Genomic DNA, 18314 nt, shown 5'->3' on the forward strand with positions numbered 1-18314 from the left:
TCTTTCCTCTGGCTCCCTATTCACATTCTCTCTACCTTTCTCACCAATATCATTCACCCCCTCCTCATTTAATACCTCTCCCCCACTTCTCTCCTTATCTCCCTTCTCTCTTATCTTTATTGTCCACTTTCCCTTTCAATGTGCTTCTCTCATCTTCTACACCTGTCTTACCCCTCTCTTTCCCTCTTTCCTCATCTCCAGCTTTGTCCCACTCTCCTTCTCCTTCAATCTTCTCAAATATCCCCCCTTTTCTTCCTTCTCTTTCTGATTTATTTCTATTACAAAAAATTAATACGTCATTTTCGACTCAAAAACTTAAGGCCTCGGCCAGCTACATTCCACATTTCAATTGGTGGGAGCAAATCATTATCTGGCCTGAAGCTCCCTCTTATTATCATAATACGAACAATATAGGACTGATGCCGACCAGCCTATGTCAGTCCCGTTCCCCAGATTATTCGTCCTTGCAAAATTGAATGAATGAGAATATATATATATATGTATATATATATATATATATATATATATATATATATATATATATATATATATATATATATATATATATATATATATATATATATATATGTCGTACCTAGTAGCCAGAACGCACTTCTCAGCCTATTATGCAAGGCCCGATTTGCCTAATAAGCCAAGTTTTCCTGAATGAATATATTTTCTCTATTTTTTTTCTTATGAAGTGATAAAGCTGCCCATTTCATTATGTATGAGGTCAATTGTTTTTTATTGGAGTTAAAATTAACGTAGATATATGACCAAACCTAACCAACCTTACCTAACCTAACCTAACCTATCTTTATAGGTTAGGTTAGGTTAGGTAGCCGAAAAAGTTAGGTTAGGTTAGGTTAGGTAGGTTAGGTAGTCGAAAAACAAATAATTCATGAAAACTTGGTTTATTAGGCAAATTGGGCCTTGCATACTAGGCTGAGAAGTGCGTTCTGGCTACTAGGTACGACATATATATATATATAAATATATATATATATATATATATATATATATATATATATATATATATATATATATATATATATATATATATATATATTAAATATATTTATATATATATATATATATTTTTTTTTTAACCTAGAAGGGGTACCACCTCTGGTGCAAGTGTAGGGACCCATAGCCTCGGAGAAGAAAATAAAGAGTACTCAGTGAAGACCTTGTGGATCCTCACTGAACACTTTGATATTTTCTTCTCCTACCACCCCTATTCTTTTGGTATGTGTGTATATTTATCTAGCTTTATTTGAAAATGTCATTACACAAAAAAAGTTACACTATTGATTACATGCAGGGTGCAAGGCTGCTTGTCACAAGTTGTACAGCTCTTCCAGCTCCTCAGATGGCGGGCAGGAACCATGGATGCAGTGAGCATTTCCTCTCTGGATTGCCACACTAAGGCGCTGAAAAAGAAAACTGGCAGGTCTAAAGTCTCTAGTTGTTTCGATTAGCTTATACCCCCAACTCCTTCAAAAAGCTAGCAACAATATAAGTATATGTGTATATATATATATATATATATATACATATATATATATATGTATATATATATATATATATATATATATATGTGTGTGTGTGTGTGTGTGTGTGTGTGTGTGTGTGTGTGTGTGTGTGTGTGTGTGTGTGTGTGTGTGTGTGTGTGTGTGTGTGTGTGTGTGTGTGTGTGTGTGTGTGTGTGTGTGTTGTACCTAGTACCCAATAACCACCAGCCACCCCGGTACAGCTCTCAGTGTACTATTTCTGCTACTCAGAGTAGAAATTAGTGTTGAACACTTAATAATTTTTTATATTAAAGACGTTCTTTGTAATATGTTCCTTCACACAATATTAATTTGGATAAAGTATAGATCAGTTTATCATAATAGCATTATTCATATTTATTTATTATTAAACTTGGTATACAGAGCAGCAGTCAAACGGAAAATAGCGGACGTGTCATTAAATAATCAACCATAATATTTTCCACGTCCAAACCCTCCAAATCCTCCGAAACCTCCACCGAAGCCTCTGTGACCGTGGAAACCTGGGTCAGCAACGGGTTCAGGGTTAGCTTCAGCACTCCTCCTTCCACGATATCCTCCTCTGAAACCGCCGAAGCCGCCACCGAAGCCCCCACCGTACCCTCCCCTGAAATGTCCGGGGTCAGCAAGAGCCTCTGGATCAGCTTCAGCACTTCTCTTTCCACGATATCCTCCTCTGAAACCACCGAAGCCGCCACCGAAGCCCCCACCGTACCCTCCCCTGAAGTGTCCCGGTTCGGCAAGAGCCTCTGGATCAGCTTCAGCACTTCTCTTTCCACGATATCCTCCTTTGAAACCACCGAAACCTCCCCCGAAGCCTCCGCCGTAACCTCCCCTGAAGTGACCGGGTTCGGCATCTGGGGAAGGCTCAGCGCTTGTGGCCGCCAAGCACATGGCAGCCAAGAATGCTATAACGATCTGTTGGATGAATACAAATATTAATATAAATTGTGTGGTATGATGTGCTAGTGTCAATGAAAATATATGATCAAGATGTGATGATTGTATTTTCCCAGAAGACACTCATGTTACCCGATGGTGTTAAGCTTTCATAAGTAAAATTCGTGAGAAATGTGAACTTTCTTCTTTTAAACAAAATAATTTGCTAAATATAAATATAATCCTCACAAAGAAACGGGACATTATAAGTTTCTCCTTCATTTACACACAAGAAAACTGTTAAAGTGAATCTTAGAACATTTTATCATTAAAATAATACGTTTTAGTTAATATGATAAAGAACCTAAAGCTGAGAATATGCTACTTTTTATGTAAAAATCAAAACCTCTCTTTAAGTGATGATGTTAAGAAAAGATCAATAACATTTTATTTCATTAGCAATTTCATTTTCTTATTGAAAGCTACAAATAGTGAATATCTTAGCACAAGAGAACAAGCAAGGGTAACTCACCAAGGTCTTCATGGTTCTGGAGTGTCTGGGTCTACTGTGTTGAACTGGAAGCAGCGCGACCTTTTATACCCGCCATGACGAGGTCCCGCTCACGCTCGGGGAGTTCCAGGGATTTCATAGGCAAGGACCAGTTTTTGGTTACTGTAATTGCTTTTTCTTATTTTATTTGGAGATGAAACACATTTTTTTGTAATTGCTCCACAAGTCGCTTTTTGACGCCTCTCGAGGACCATCCTGGGATTGCACCGTATATAGAGACTATGTTAACTAATTTTCTAAATGTATGCGAATTCATTCGATATCTATGTACAGTTGGAGAGCATTGCAAGAAAATTACTTAGTGTGTCTACTGTCTCTTTTTGGACCCATATTTGGATTTTCTCTGGTCTCATATGTACCATGGTAACCGGTTCCTGCAGATGCCTTCACACTTTCATTAACTTCCCATCTATTCCACTCAGACTCTTGCGAGTTTGATGCGTTACCTCCAGATCCTTCAGGAGCTGTGTCAGTTTTTTTACATCATTCCTGAATTTTTTCATTACCTCATTCCTTTCATATTTCTTTGTATTTGACTACGAATCTATCCTCTATCCTGTAAAGTCCGATTAAATACTTATTTACCGGCATTTGACAGCATAAATAGTTTTGAAAAAGCTCATAGTGTTCTTGTGCCTTAGATGCTATATCTTTTAAAAATGCATCTCTGTCTCTCTTTTTATTGCTATGGATTCATTTCACTCAAGTAGTTTTTGTGACTCTTTTCTGCTTTGGGCTATTTTCTCATCACTTTTGCCTTCAGTCAACCTCTGTTGAACCACTTTCTGCGATTATCCTTTCCTCTGAAGTCTTTCTGTTGGTACACATATATGTTTCTCGTCTTTGAATTTGATTGCTATGTAATCCTTCAATTTCTGAGGTGTTTTAACCCTAAGAATCAGCCTGTGTGTGTGTGTGTGTGTGTGTGTGTGTGTGTGTGTGTGTGTGTGTGTGTGTGTGTGTGTGTGTGTGTGTGTGTGTGTGTGTGTGTGTGTGTGTGTGTGTGTGTGTGTGTGTGTGTGTGTGTGTGTGTGTGTGTATGTGTGTGTGTGTGTGTGTGTGTGTGTGTGTGTGTGTACTCAACTATTTGTGCTTGCAGGGGTTGAGCTTTGGCTCTTTGGTCCCGCCTCTCAACCGTCAATCAACATGTGTACAGATTCCTAAGCCTACTGGGCTCTGTCATATCTATATTTGAAACTGTGTATGGAATCAGCCTCCACCGCATCACTGCCTAATGCATTCCACCTGTTAACTACTCTGACACTGAAAAAGTTCTTTCTAACTTTTCTGTTTCTCATTTGGGAACCCAGTTTCCACCTGTGTCCCCTTGTTCGCGTACCCCCAGTGTTGAATAGTTTATCCTTGTCTACCCTGTCAATTACAATTCAATTTCTTTCTTTATGATGCACCCCATGAACCCTGCGGGACTCCACTGGTTACGTCTCGCCAATCTGAGTGTGTGTGTATGTGTGTATGTGTGTGTGTGTGTGTGTGTGTTTGTGTGTGTAATCACCTAGTTGTAATCACCTAGTTGTGTTTGTGGGGGTTGAGCTTTGGCTCTTTGGTCCCGCCTCTCAACTGTCAATTAACTGGTGAACAGATTCCTGAACCTATTGGGCTCTATTATGTCTATATTTGAAACTGTGTATGGAGTCTGCCTCCACCACAACACTACTTAATGCATTCTATTTGTTAACTACCCTGACACTGAAAAAAATCCTTCTAACGTCTCTGTGGCTCATCTGGGTACTAAGTTTCCACCTATGTCCCCCTTGTTCGTGTTCCACCCGTGCTAAAGAGTTTGTCTTTGTCCACCCTGTCAATTCCCCTGAGAATTTTGTAGGTGGTTATCATGTCTCCCTCTACTCTTCTGTTTTCCAGGGTTGTGAGGTTCAGCCCCCTTAGCCTTTCCTCGTAACTCATTCCTCTCAGTTCCGGGAACAGTCTGGTGGCATACCTCTGAATCTTCTTTAACTTCGTCTTGTGTTTAACTAGGTATGAACTCCAGGCTGGAGCTGCATACTCCAGGATTGGTCTTACATAAATGGTATACAGGGTCCTGAACGATTCCTTACACAAGTTTCTAAAGGTAGTTCTTATGTTGTCCAGTCTAGCATATGCCGCTGATGATATTCTTTTGATGTGGGCCTCTGGGGACAGGTTCGGTGTGATATCAACCCCCAGATCTTTCTCTCTATTTGACTCTTGCAGGATTTCACCTAACAGATGATTCCTTGTGTTCAGCCTCCTGCTCCCGTCGCCTAATTTCATTACCTTACACTTTCCTGAGTTGAACTTTAGTAGCCATTTTCTAGATCATTCCTCCAGTTTGTCCAGGTCATCTTGTAGTCTCTGTCTATTTTCATCCGTCTTGATTCTTCTCATAATTTTTGCATCATCGGCAAACATTGAGAGGAACGAGTCTATACCCTCCGGAAGATAGTTTACATATATTAAAAACAGGATGGGTCCAAATACTGAGCCCTGTGGCACTCCGCTGATGACATCTCGCCACTCTGATGTCTCCCCCCTCACCGTTTCTCGCTGTTTCTTGTTGCTTAAGTATTCCCTTATCCACTTGGGCATCTTCCCTTTTATTCCTGCCTGTTGCTCCAACTTTTTTAACTGCCTTTTATGGGGTACTGTATCAAAGGCTTTCTGGCAGTACAGGAAAATGCAGTCGGCCCACCCTTCTCTTTCCTGCCTAATTTTTGTTGCCTGGTCATAGAATTCTATTAAACCTGTGAGGCACGATTTACCATCCCTGAACCCATGTTGGTGGTACGTTACAAAGTTATTTCCCTCCAGATGCTCTTCGAGCCTTTTTCTCACGATCTTCTCCATTACCTTGCATGGTATACAAGTTAGGGAAACTGGCCTGTAGTTCAGTGCCTCTTGCTTGTCACCCTTCTTGTATATTGGGGCTACGTTAGCTGTCTTCCAACTTTCTGGTAAGTCTCCTGTTTCCAGTGACCTGTTATACACCATAGAGAGTGGCACACTTAGTGTTTCTGCACCTTCCTTTAGTATCCACGGTGAGATTCTGTCATGCCCATCAGCCTTTGTCACATCCAGCTCCAGCAGACACCTTTTGACCTCATCACTGGTGAAGTCAAATTCCTCCAAGATTTCTTGGTTTGCCTCCTCCTCATTTAGTGCAGGGGCTTCTCCTTGTTCTATTGTGAAGACCTCCTGGAATCTCCTTTTGAGTTCTTCACACACCTCCTTGTCATTCTCTGTGTATCTGTTCTACTCTTTTTGCAGTTTCATCACTTGTTCCTTCACTACTGTTTTCCTCCTGATGTGGCTGTGGAGCAGCTTTGGTTGGGTCTTGGCTTTACTCGCTATGTCATTTTCAAACATTTTGTGTGTTTGTGTGTGCACACACACACACACATTTGTGTGTGTGTGTGTGTGTTTGTGTGTGTGTGTGTGTGTGTGTGTGTGTGTGTGTGTGTGTGTGTGTGTGTGTGTGTGTGTGTGTGTGTGTGTGTGTGTGTGTGTGTGTACTCACCTAGTTGTGTCTGCAGGATCGAGCATTGACTCTTGGATCCCGCCTTTCGAGCATCAGTTGTTTACAGCAATGACTCCGGTCCCATTTCCCTATCATACCTGGTTTTAAAATTATGAATAGTATTTGCTTCCACAACCTGTTCCTGAAGTGCATTCCATTTTCCCACTACTCTCACGCTAAAAGAAAACTTCCTAACATCTCTGTGACTCATCTGAGTTTCCAGCTTCCATCCATGTCCCCTCGTTCTGTTACTATTCCGTGTGAACATTTCGTCTATGTCCACTCTGTTAATCCCTCTGAGTATTTTATACGTTCCTATCATGTCCCCCCCTCTCCCTTCTTCTTTCTAGTGTCGTAAGGCACAGTTCCCTCAGGCGCTCCTCATACCCCATCCCTCGTAGCTCTGGGACGAGTCTCGTTGCAAACCTCTGAACCTTTTCCAGTTTCATTATATGCTTCTTCAGATGGGGACTCCATGATGAGGCGGCATACTCTAAGACTGGCCTCACGTAGGCAGTGTAAAGCGCCCTAAATGCCTCTTTACTTAGGTTTCTGAATGATGTTCTAACTTTTGCCATTGTAGAGTACGCTGCTGTCGTTAACCTATTTATATGTGCCTCAGGAGATAGATTAGGTGTTACGTCCACACCCAGGTCTCTTTGGCGCGTCGTCACAAGGTAGGCTGTTCCCCTTTATTGTGTACTGTCCCTTTGGTCTCCTATCTCCTAGTCCCATTTCCATAACTTTACATTTGCTCGTGTTGAATTCCAGTAGCCATTTCTCTGACCATCTCTGCAACCTGTTCAGGTCCTCTTGGAGGATCCTGCAATCCTCATCTGTCACAACTCTTCTCATCAACTTTGCGTCATCCGCAAACATCGACATGTATGACTCTACGCCTGTAAACATGTCGTTAACATATACAAGAAATAGAATTGGTCCCAGCACCGATCCTTGTGGTACTCCACTTGTTACTGTTCGCCAGTCCGACTTCTCGCCCCTTACCGTAACTCTTTGACTCCTTCCTGTTAGGTAGTTCCTTATCCATGCTAAGACCTTTTCCCCCACCCCCGCCTGCCTCTCGAGTTTGATCAGCAGTCTCATGTGCGGTACTGTATCAAAGGCTTTTTGGCAGTCCAGAAATATGCAGTCTGCTCAACCATCTCTGTCCTGTCTTATCCTCGTTATTTTATCATAGAATTCCAGAAGGTTTGTTAGGCACGATTTCCCTGTCCAGAACCCATGTTGATGTTTGTTCACAAACCTAATGTTCTCCAGGTGTGCAACCAGTCGTAGCCTAACTATTCTCTCCAGTATTTTACAGGGGATGTTTGTCAGTGATACAGGTCTATAGGTTAGTGCCTCCTCCCTATCGCCTTTCTTGAAGATCGGCACGACATTTGCCTTCTTCCAGCAACTGGGCAATTCTCCCGACATAAGTGATTCATTAAAGATCATTGCCAGAGGCACGCTGAGGGCCTGCACTGCTTCTTTTAGTATCCACGGTGATACTTTGGTCCAACTGCTTTAGTTGCATCTAGAGTTGTCAACTGTTTCATTACCTCCTCTGCTGTCACCTCTATATCTGATAGTCTTTCATCTAGGGTAACCCCTTCCAACAATGGGAGCGGCTCAGGCTCGGGAGTGAACACTCCATGGAAATTCAGTGCCATTCAGTGCCTCGCTGATTTCCTTGTCACTTTCAGTATATGCCCCCTCTGTCTTCCTTAGTCTTGTCACTTGGTCGTTCACCGACATTTTTCTTCTTATATGACTGTATAGTAACTTAGGTTGTTTTTTCGCTTTGATTGCAATATCGTGTGTGTGTGTGTGTGTGTGTGTGTGTGTGTGTGTGTGTGTGTGTGTGTGTGTGTGTGTGTGTGTGTGTGTGTGTGTGTGTGTGTGTGTGTGTGTGTGTGTGTGTGTGTGTGTGTGTGTGTGTGCGTGTGCGTGTGCGTGTGCGTGTGCGTGTGCGTGTGCGTGTGCGTGTGCGTGTGCGTGTGCGTGTGTGTGTGTGTGTGTGTGTGTGTGTGTGTGTGTGTGTGTGTGTGTGTGTGTGTGTGTGTGTGTGTGTGTGTGTGTGTGTGTGTGTGTGTGTGTGTGTGTGTGTGTGTGTGTGTGTGTGTGAACGCATGTGGTCTCACCTAGTTGTGCTTGAGTGTGTGTGTGTATGTTTGTGCTTTTGAGTGCGTGTATCACCATGGTAACATCCTCAGTTTGTCCATTGACATGAACTAACCTCGAGAGGCAGGGAATACCAAGCTTCTGTTGAGAAACATTTCCAGACAATATAAACCAGTCTCAGAAGGCCCATGCCCCTCCCCACCATCCCCTCCCCAGACACGCCTCCAGCATACACCAGTTTTTGCCAGAAAGTTTAGTAACCAGATATATCTGGACGGGTTCATTTGTTGTGAACGCGATACCCATCTCCTTAGCGGTAGTCGATGGGCTACAGAGAGCACAGTTGGCTACAGAAAACGGATAATGTACTTTAGATAGATATTTTTGGGGTACAGAGAACACATAATGAGCAACAGAGAGCATATAATGAGCAACAGAGAGCATATAATGAGCAACAGAGAGCATATAATGAGCAACAGAGAGCATATAATGAGCAACAGAGAGCATATAATGAGCAACAGAGAGAGTATATAATGGGCAACAGAGAACATATAATGAACAACAGTGAGCATATAATGGGCAACAGAAATAATATAATGGGTAACACAGAACATATAATGGGCAACAAAGAGCACATAATGAGGAACAGAGAGCACATAATGGGCAACAGGGAACATATAATTGGCAACAGAGAGCATATAATGAGCAACAGAGAGCATATTATGAGCTACAGAGAGCACATAATGGAATACAGGGAACACATAATGGGCTACAGAGACATCATTTATTGGCTGCAGAGGGGTATATAATGGGCAATAGAGACATCATTAATGGGCTACCGAGGGCACATAATGGGGGTTAGAGACAGCATTAATGGACTAATAATGGGCAACAGAGCACAGTAATGTGCTTCAGGGGGCGCATTATGGGCTATAGAGAGCACACAATAGACTATAGAGAACACATAATGGGCTATAGTGAGCACAAATAGACCACAGAAAACAGATAATGGGCTATACATAAAGGTATCAATAGCTACAGTAGCGCTTCAGTTTTCCTGGAATAGCCGGTCTTAAAAGTATGAATATCTGTTGCAAGAGGATTTCCCGTTTTCTTCTGGATCAGTGCTGGGGGAACTCTTGTGTAACATCTCAACCTGCCAGTCAGCATCGGGCTGGCTATTTTTTATTTGAATAAAAACGAAGAAGAACAGGCGTAGGAATGCTGTTGAATATAGTATGTGAGGTGGGCTGTCTACACAAGTATACAAGGCTACAAGTAGACTTTCCGGGACCCAGGACCAATCAATTTTTAGTGAAGTTGTTATTGTAATGTGTTCGCCCACTAATTCAGATGCGAATTCTCGTCAGGTTCATAGACTTCTTAGTGATTTATGGATTGGGGAACAATCACGCTTTCTTTCACATTCGTAGGCTCAGCACGATCCGTGCATGCACCAGGATTTGATGAAAACTATGCCCAAATTGGACTAAAAGTGTTGCAAGAGATTGCTTGGTCATGCAGCTTAGTTAGTGAGCTCCACGACCAACCAAAAAAAAAAAAAGGCGTTCGCTAGTGAAGAGTTTTTATTATTATTATTATTTTCTACCACAGTCGTGGCTACACATTTACAGTGCTAACCAGCATATATACATTTTCTTCTGTCCTCCATGGACACGGTGAGAGATCTGTTAACCATATAGTTCAGGGATTAATTGAACAATCAACCACAGAAGGTGATTGTAGTGCTTTTAAAATGCTAATCTAACCTACAGACATAAATACACAGAGTTACGTCTGCCCTACGTAAAGTGGTCGATGTGTTCTTTACATAGTATCATTAATGTGCACTTACAAATGTGAAATGTAATTTGATAAGCTTCCACATATACTTTATACACATACATGCATATACATATGCACACATATACATATATACACATACATTTATGGCTCTCCTACTCTGAGAGTGTAAGATAGCTGATAGAGAAACTAGTGTGTTATTAAGCACTTGACCACTGAAGGTGATTAAGGTGCTTTTACAAGCTCAGGTTATATAGTTACATCACATACATACATTGTATAGTTGATACATTACATGTTCAATCTAGGGTACAAGTCCAATATATCATCAAGTGTTCCAGTATTCAAATAGTAATTACAGAGTTCAATATACCTCAGCCCAGGAGGGCGAAAGCCTGTCAGTATGGACATTCTACAATATAATGTTCAAGAGAGTGCATGTTTTCTCTTTCACAAAGTTGACACATTGTGTACTCGACATTTGGGTCTTGAGAAAGCTGCCAGATACGTCTATATCCCAGGCGTATTCTGGCCACTATAACATCACATTGCCGAGTTCTTGCTCTATTAGTCTCAATTGCATCTTCTGATTTTTGTCTGTAGGGATAACGTTCCTATTAACAATATCTTTCAGGACCCTTTCCTCCGTTTTATGAGCTGTGGAAGAGAAGTTCCTGTAAAATAGTTATAAAGGGGGTACAGGTGATGTGTTAGTTGTCTCTTCAGAGGTTGCATGGCGTTTCACCTTCCTTCTTATGATGTCTTCAACGAAACAATTGGAGAAGCCCTTGTTGACTAGGACCTGCCTTACCCTATTTTACAGGAACTTCTTTTCCACAGCTAATAAAACGGAGGAAAGGGGCCTGAAAGATATTGTTAATAGGAACGTTATCCCTACAGACAAAAATCAGAAGATACAATTGACGATTTACTATAAAACCAAAAAAACGACCAACCTACTCATGAGAAACTCTCCAGACACAGAGCAGAACGCTTTAAAAGAGACCAGCGTCGTCTATACCTTCAAATGCCCACTTGGGGACTGTAAGCCTCAAAGAACTCAGTATATAGGCAAGACAACAACATCTCTTTCCAGGCGATTAACGATGCATAAGCATCAGGGCTCCATTAAGGAACATATAATCTCTTTTCACAACCAGACCATCACCAGAGAAGTCTTAACAAACAACACAGAAATCATCGATAGATACAGCAATAGTAGGCGGCTTGACATCTGCGAGGCACTACACATCAAAAAGTCAACACCTTCAATCAACAGCCAATTAATGCATAACTATATTTTACCCACTTCAAGACTCCGCACCAATACAGAAGCATCAAGAAATACGGGCCAATAGGCCCTTTGCAGTTACTTCCATTCTTCCCTTTAACTTACCCAATATTATACCCATTGTTTCGTGTTCTGTCTTGTGTTGAAAGTTTGTTTTCACCTCATCCAAAACTGATGTTACATATCACCTCACCCAAATGCAGGTATAAAATGAAAGCTGTTTAAACTCTGTTAAGTGTTTGAAGGTTATAGTTGTGTGTGTGTAAGCTAAAGCCTTTGAAAATGTAATAAGTTATTACGAAACGCGTTCAAGTGTCGCGCCAGGCTAGAAATAAAAATGAATTTTGAGAATTGATCTTTGAATTACCATCAACAGTGAAAAGAAACGTAAGAAAGATCGAGAAAATTCGTGTTAGAATTATTAATCTTACTTTTTCGGTCATATTTAATAATATATGTCTATATAATAATATATTAATTATTATATGTCTATATATATATATATATATATATATATATATATATATATATATATATATATATATATATATATATATATATATATATATATATATATATATATATATATATGTCGTACCTAGTAGCCAGAACTCACTTTTCAGCCTACAATGCAAGGCCCGATTTGCCTAATAAGCCAAGTTTTCATGAATTAATATATTTACTCTAAATTTTTTCTTATGAAATGATAAAGCAACCCATTTCATTATGTAAGAGGTCAATTTTTTTTTATTGGAGTAAAAATTAACGTAGATATATGACCGAACCTAACCAACCCTACCTATATATATATATATATATATATATATATATATATATATATATATATATATATATATATATATATATATATATATTAGTATATTTTGGTAGCAATCTTTCCTGTAGACATATATTATTAAATATGACCGAAAAAGTAAGATTAATAATTCTAACACGAATTTTCTCAATCTTTCGTACATTACGCTTCACTGTTGGAGGTAAATCAAAAATCAATTCTCCAAAATTCATTTTTATTTCTAGTCTGACGCGACACGGGCGCGTTTTGTAAAACTTATTACATTTTCAAAGACTTTAGTTCACAAATACACAACTGAATAGAAATTACGTATCTCCGATTTTATATCTACATTTGAGTGAGGTGGAAGGGGTGATGTGGCATTAACACAAGACAGAACAAAATGTGGTATTAATAGGGTATTAATTTCATCAACACAAGACAGAACAAGAGTATTAATAGGGTATTAATTTCATCAACACAAGACAGAACACGAAGCAATGGATATTGAATAGAAGTGTTTGTAGAAAGCCTATTGGTCCATATTTCTTGATGCTTCTATATTGGAGCGGAGTCTTGAGGTGGGTAGAATATAGTTGTGCAATAATTGGCTGTTGATTGCTGGTGTTGACTTCTTGATGTGTAGTGCCTCGCAAACGTCAAGCCGCCTGCTATCGCTGTATCTATCGATGATTTCTGTGTTGTTTACTAGGATTTCTCTGGCGATGGTTTGGTTGTGGGAAGAGATTATATGTTCCTTAATGGAGCCCTGATGCTTATGCATCGTTAAACGCCTAGAAAGAGATGTTGTTGTCTTGCCTATATACTGGGTTTTTTGGAGCTTACAGTCCCCAAGTGGGCATTTGAAGGCATAGACGACGTTAGTCTCTTTTAAAGCGTTCTGTTTTGTGTCTGGAGAGTTTCTCATGAGTAGGCTGGCCGTTTTTATGGTTTTATAGTAAATCGTCAGTTGTATCCTCTGATTTTTGTCTGTAGGGATAACGTTTCTATTAACAATATCTTTCAGGACCCTTTCCTCCGTTTTATGAGCTGTGGAAAAGAAGTTCCTGTAAAATAGTCTAATAGGGGGTATAGGTGTTGTGTTAGTTGTCTCTGCAGAGGTTGCATGGCTTTTCACTTTCCTTCTTATGATGTCTTCGACGAAACCATTGGAGAAGCCGTTATTGACTAGGACCTGCCTTACCCTACAGAGTTCTTCAAGATATATATATATATATATATATATATATATATATATATATATATATATATATATATATATATATATATATATATATATATATATATATATATATATATATATATATATATATATATATATATATATATATATATATATATATATATATATATATATATATATATATATATATAATGCAGTGTCAAACAATCAAATGTTTGGCAAATTCCCAAATTCCCACAGGCAATTACTGTAAATAATCAGTTACGAGTTCTGGTATCCAATTTCGGAAAGAGAGATAGACGAACTGACATTCATATATATTGGTATAATCTATTGACACATATTTTGAAGCTAGTTAACAAATAATGCTTACTTTTATTCCCCCCAAAAATGTAAATTCTTGGGTTTCTGAGCAGTTATCATTTTTTTTCCAGTTTGCACTGCATTAAAGATCTCAATTCTCGGGACTTCCAAGATGAGATGGTAACCAAAGAAGATTAGGTGTGTATGTGTGAATTTAGTAGTGGTATCTCCAGGACTGAGCTGTTATATCTCTTGGTCCTCGCGTTTCTAATCGTAGGTTGTCTAATTTACTGATTCATGAACAATTTTTCCCATATCTACTACATATAATTCTCTCAAACACACACACACACACACACTCTTCAGCACGGGTGGGACACGAACAAGGGGACACAGGTGGAAACTTAGTACCCAGATGAGCCACAGAGACGTAAGAATGAATTTTTTCAGTGTCAGAGTAGTTAATAAATGGAATGCACTAGGAAGTGATGTGGTGGAGGCTGACTCCATACACAGTTTCAAATGTAGATATGATAGAACCCAGTAGGCTCAGGAATCTGTACACCAGTTGATTGACAGTTGAGAGGCGGGACCAAAGAGCCAAAGCTCAACCCCCGCAAGCACAATTAGGTGAGTACACACGCACACACACACACACGAAGCAAAGAGCCAGAGCACAATTCTCGCAAGCACAAATAGGTGAGGTGAGTACACACACACACATGCGCGCGCGCGTCATTAAGTAGCACACTGTCATAATAGAATTCTACGATCAGGTGACAAAGATTAAGCATGAAAGATAAGGCTGGGCAGACCGCATTTTTTTGGACTGTCGGAAAGCCTTTGATACAGTCCCCTATAAGAGGCTGGTACATAAGCTGGAAAGACAGGCAGGAGTAACTGGTAAGGTGCTCCAGTGAATAAGGGAATACCTAAGCAATAGGAAGCAAAGAGTTACAGTGGGGGTGAAACCTCAGATTGGGTGAAGTCACCAGTGGAGCCCCACAGGGCTCTGTACTCGGTCCTATCCTGTTTTTGATATACGTGAACGATCTCCCGGAGGGTATAGACTCATTCCTCTCAATGTTTGCTAACGATGCCAAAATTATGAGAAGGATTATGACAGAGGAGGACTGCTTGAGGCTTCAAGAAGACCTAGACAAACTAAAGGAATGGTCGAACAAATGGTTGTTAGAGTTTATCCCAAGCAAATGTAATGTATTGAAGATAGGTGTAGGGAGCAGGAGGCCAGTTACAAGGTATCATTTGGGAGATGAAATTCTACACGAGTCAGAGAAAGAGAGAAAGACCTGGGGGTTGATATCACGCCAGACCTGTCCCCTGAAACCCATATCAAGAGGATAACATCAGCAGCACATGCCAGGTTGGCTAATATAAGAACGGCATTTCGACACTTGTGTCTCAATGCAAGGAATTTAGGAGAATCATTCAGAACTTTGTATACCACCTATGTCAGACCAATCCTGGAATATGCAGCCCCGGCATGGAGTCCATATCTAGTCAAGCATAAGACCAAACTGGAAAAAGTTCAAAGGTTTGCCACCAGACTAGTCCCCGAACTGACAGGTATGAGCTATGAGTAGAGACTACGGGAATTAAACCTCACGTTGCAAGAAGACATAAGAGTTAGGGGGGATATGATCAGCACGTACAAGATTCTCAGAGGAATTGACAGGGTAGATAAGGACGGGCTATTTAACACAATGAGCACACGCACTATGGGGGACACAAGGTGAAAACTGAGTACCCAAATGAGCCACAGAGATATTAGAAAGAATTTTTTTTAGTGTCAGAGTAGTTGACAAATGAAATGCATTAGGAAGTGATGTGGTGCAGGCTGACTCCATACACAGTTTCATGTGTAGATATGATAGAGCCCAATAGGCTCAGGAACCTGTACACCAGTTGATTGACGGCTGAGAGGCGAGACCAAAGAGCCAGAGCTCAACCCCCGCAAGCACAAATAGGTGAGTACATCTAAAGGATGCAGCCCGCAGCAGCTGTTTAATTCCCAGGTACCTCTTCACTTATAGGTAAACAGTGATTTCCCGTGAAAGAAATGCTTTCAATTTGTTTTTGCCTCGCCAGGGAATTGAACCTTCGCTCTTAGTACAATGAATGAGCGATGTCAGCTCTGTCCTGTGTCTGAGGACTCACCAATCTGTGCTTGCGAAAGTTGAGTTTCAGCTATTTTTTCCCGCCTCAACACTTAATTCACTAATGTTGGTAACGGAGCACTGTCATATCAATTTTGGAATCTCTCTTGTGTGTGTACTAAAAATGATAGTTTAAATAGACCACAATATTACTGTAATAAAAATGTTAAGTACGGGAAATTTCTTCAATCCATATTAATTTGATTAAGGGATAAGGAAGTTCATCTTATATACTGATATATATATTTAGTATTTTTCAATTTAGATATTAACTGCAGTCATAAGAACCATGGCAGATTAGATAGCCGGAAATTAGCCGTAATATCTATTTCCTCCAAATCCCCCACGTCCTCCTCCGAAGCCACCACTGAAACCTCTGCCACCGCCGAAACCTCTACCACCGCCGAAGCCTCTACTACCTAGGTAACCGGGATCGGCTTCAGGGTCTGCAACGGGCTCAGGGTTGGCTTCGGCACTCCTCCTTCCACGATATCCTCCATATCCTCCCCCGAAGCCACTTCCATGGGAGCCCCCACCGATGCCTCCTCGAAATCCTCCGAAACCTCCCCTGAAGTGACCGGGTTCGGCATCTGGGGAAGGCTCAGCGTTTGTGGCCACCAAGCACATGGCAGCCAGGAATGCTACAACGATCTGGTTAATGAACACAAGGATGAAATTCTCTGGAGTTTTCATATGATAATATAACAGAAGATTTATCATACATAGGAATATTTACTTATGTTTTTTTTTAGATTTTGGTTTGGACTTTATAAAGTGAATAGTATAAAATTCTTATCAAATAGCAGATTACGTCAATCTTTGTACTATGGTGCACCTAGTTGCAAAAACTTCTTTCTAAACAGGAGGATGGGTTGAAATATCAAGATGTGTGGGTTCACGCATTGACAACAAATTTGTGGTATAGTACTGTGAAATGTTTGAATTAGGAAAACAACATTTTAAGCAATGTTGAGGATATAATTCTTGAAATCTAAGATATCATTCAACTTAATCTGCAAACAGGAAACAAGGTAATTTTTCAGAACTTGAGGTTTTGAACTCTATTCCATTTGAACACTTATCTCAAGCAGCAGGGAGCTATAACAGATAGTTAATTCACTTGTATAGGCAAATATTTAGAAAGTTTAAAAAAAATTGAACATGCGGAATAATTTTTAGTACATAATGTATGAAAATACTCTAAAGAGAAAGTGTTCGAAATTATTTATAAAATATACAACTTTTATAAATAATGTTTCCTTCTATGAATTAGCTAAGAAACAAAGAATATACTCTCAACTTGCGTACTATCAGTTAAATAAAGTACGAGTTTTAGTTTAAATGTTGAGTCAAATGTAACTCACCAGGGTCTTCATATCTATGGTGTGTCTTGGAGGACTGTGTGGAGTTGGAGGCAGCGCGGCCTTATATACCTCTCGCGAGACAGAGATTAGACGACTTCTCAAGGACATGAATGACTTGTTGCTCTCTTGTTGCGTAAGTTTCCTGGTGTTTATGTTATAATAAAACATAGGACAAATATTGCATCGATATTAATCTGTTTACCAATTCAAATAAAAAAGTACGGAAGAATAAAGTTATGTTATATATTAAAACGTGTAACCAACTAGTATTTATGAAAGTCACGGATCAGGTAATCAGTCATAAGCTTATTGATCAATCACATGTGTGATGTTAACTCATAATTGTATTGGTCAATCAAAAGTTTGTGATCAATCGTTGTTGTGTCAGTCAATAATAGGTGTGTCATCAATCGCAGGCGTGCTTGATCGATTACACTCGTCCCATCAACCACAAGAGTGTCAATCACCCAATGAAACAATTGAAACTAATTCAGGGATTGTACAGTTTTCATATTCACCCCATTTACTATACCGACAAGATGGAGTATGTCGCCATCCCAAACATTAATCTAATTGTCAATATATTTGTTTAGATATAATTATCCTGATATTTTACCTATTGACTGTTGAATTTACGTCTCATTCGTTTTTAATTCCTCCGTCGTTTTATACATGGCTACGATCTACTGATTTATGTCACTGATGTTTACAGTTATATTTTGAATCATTATGTCA

At 39.9% G+C, this 18314-nt stretch overlaps 1 protein-coding gene across 2 annotated transcripts; it reads right to left on the reverse strand.

The window, feature by feature from the left end:
• Positions 1-1885: 1885 nt before the first annotated feature.
• LOC123746396 (TATA-binding protein-associated factor 2N-like) lies at positions 1886-17600 on the reverse strand. 2 transcript variants are annotated; one of them, XM_069314819.1, is made up of 2 exons: positions 17580-17600; positions 1886-2471 (listed from the first exon to the last, which is right to left on the reverse strand). In XM_069314819.1, exons 1-2 carry the CDS (start codon positions 17589-17591, stop codon positions 1980-1982), a joined length of 504 nt encoding a protein of 167 aa, XP_069170920.1. In that variant the 5' UTR covers positions 17592-17600; the 3' UTR covers positions 1886-1979. The 2 variants fall into 2 exon arrangements, with proteins under 2 accessions (XP_069170920.1, XP_069170919.1); XM_069314818.1 differs by lacking the exon at positions 17580-17600 and adding an exon at positions 2965-3108.
• Between the last annotated feature and the right edge of the window lie 714 nt (positions 17601-18314).

The sequence above is a fragment of the Procambarus clarkii genome, chromosome 80 (genome assembly GCF_040958095.1).
Source record: "Procambarus clarkii isolate CNS0578487 chromosome 80, FALCON_Pclarkii_2.0, whole genome shotgun sequence".
NCBI classification, from domain to species: domain Eukaryota; kingdom Metazoa; phylum Arthropoda; class Malacostraca; order Decapoda; family Cambaridae; genus Procambarus; species Procambarus clarkii.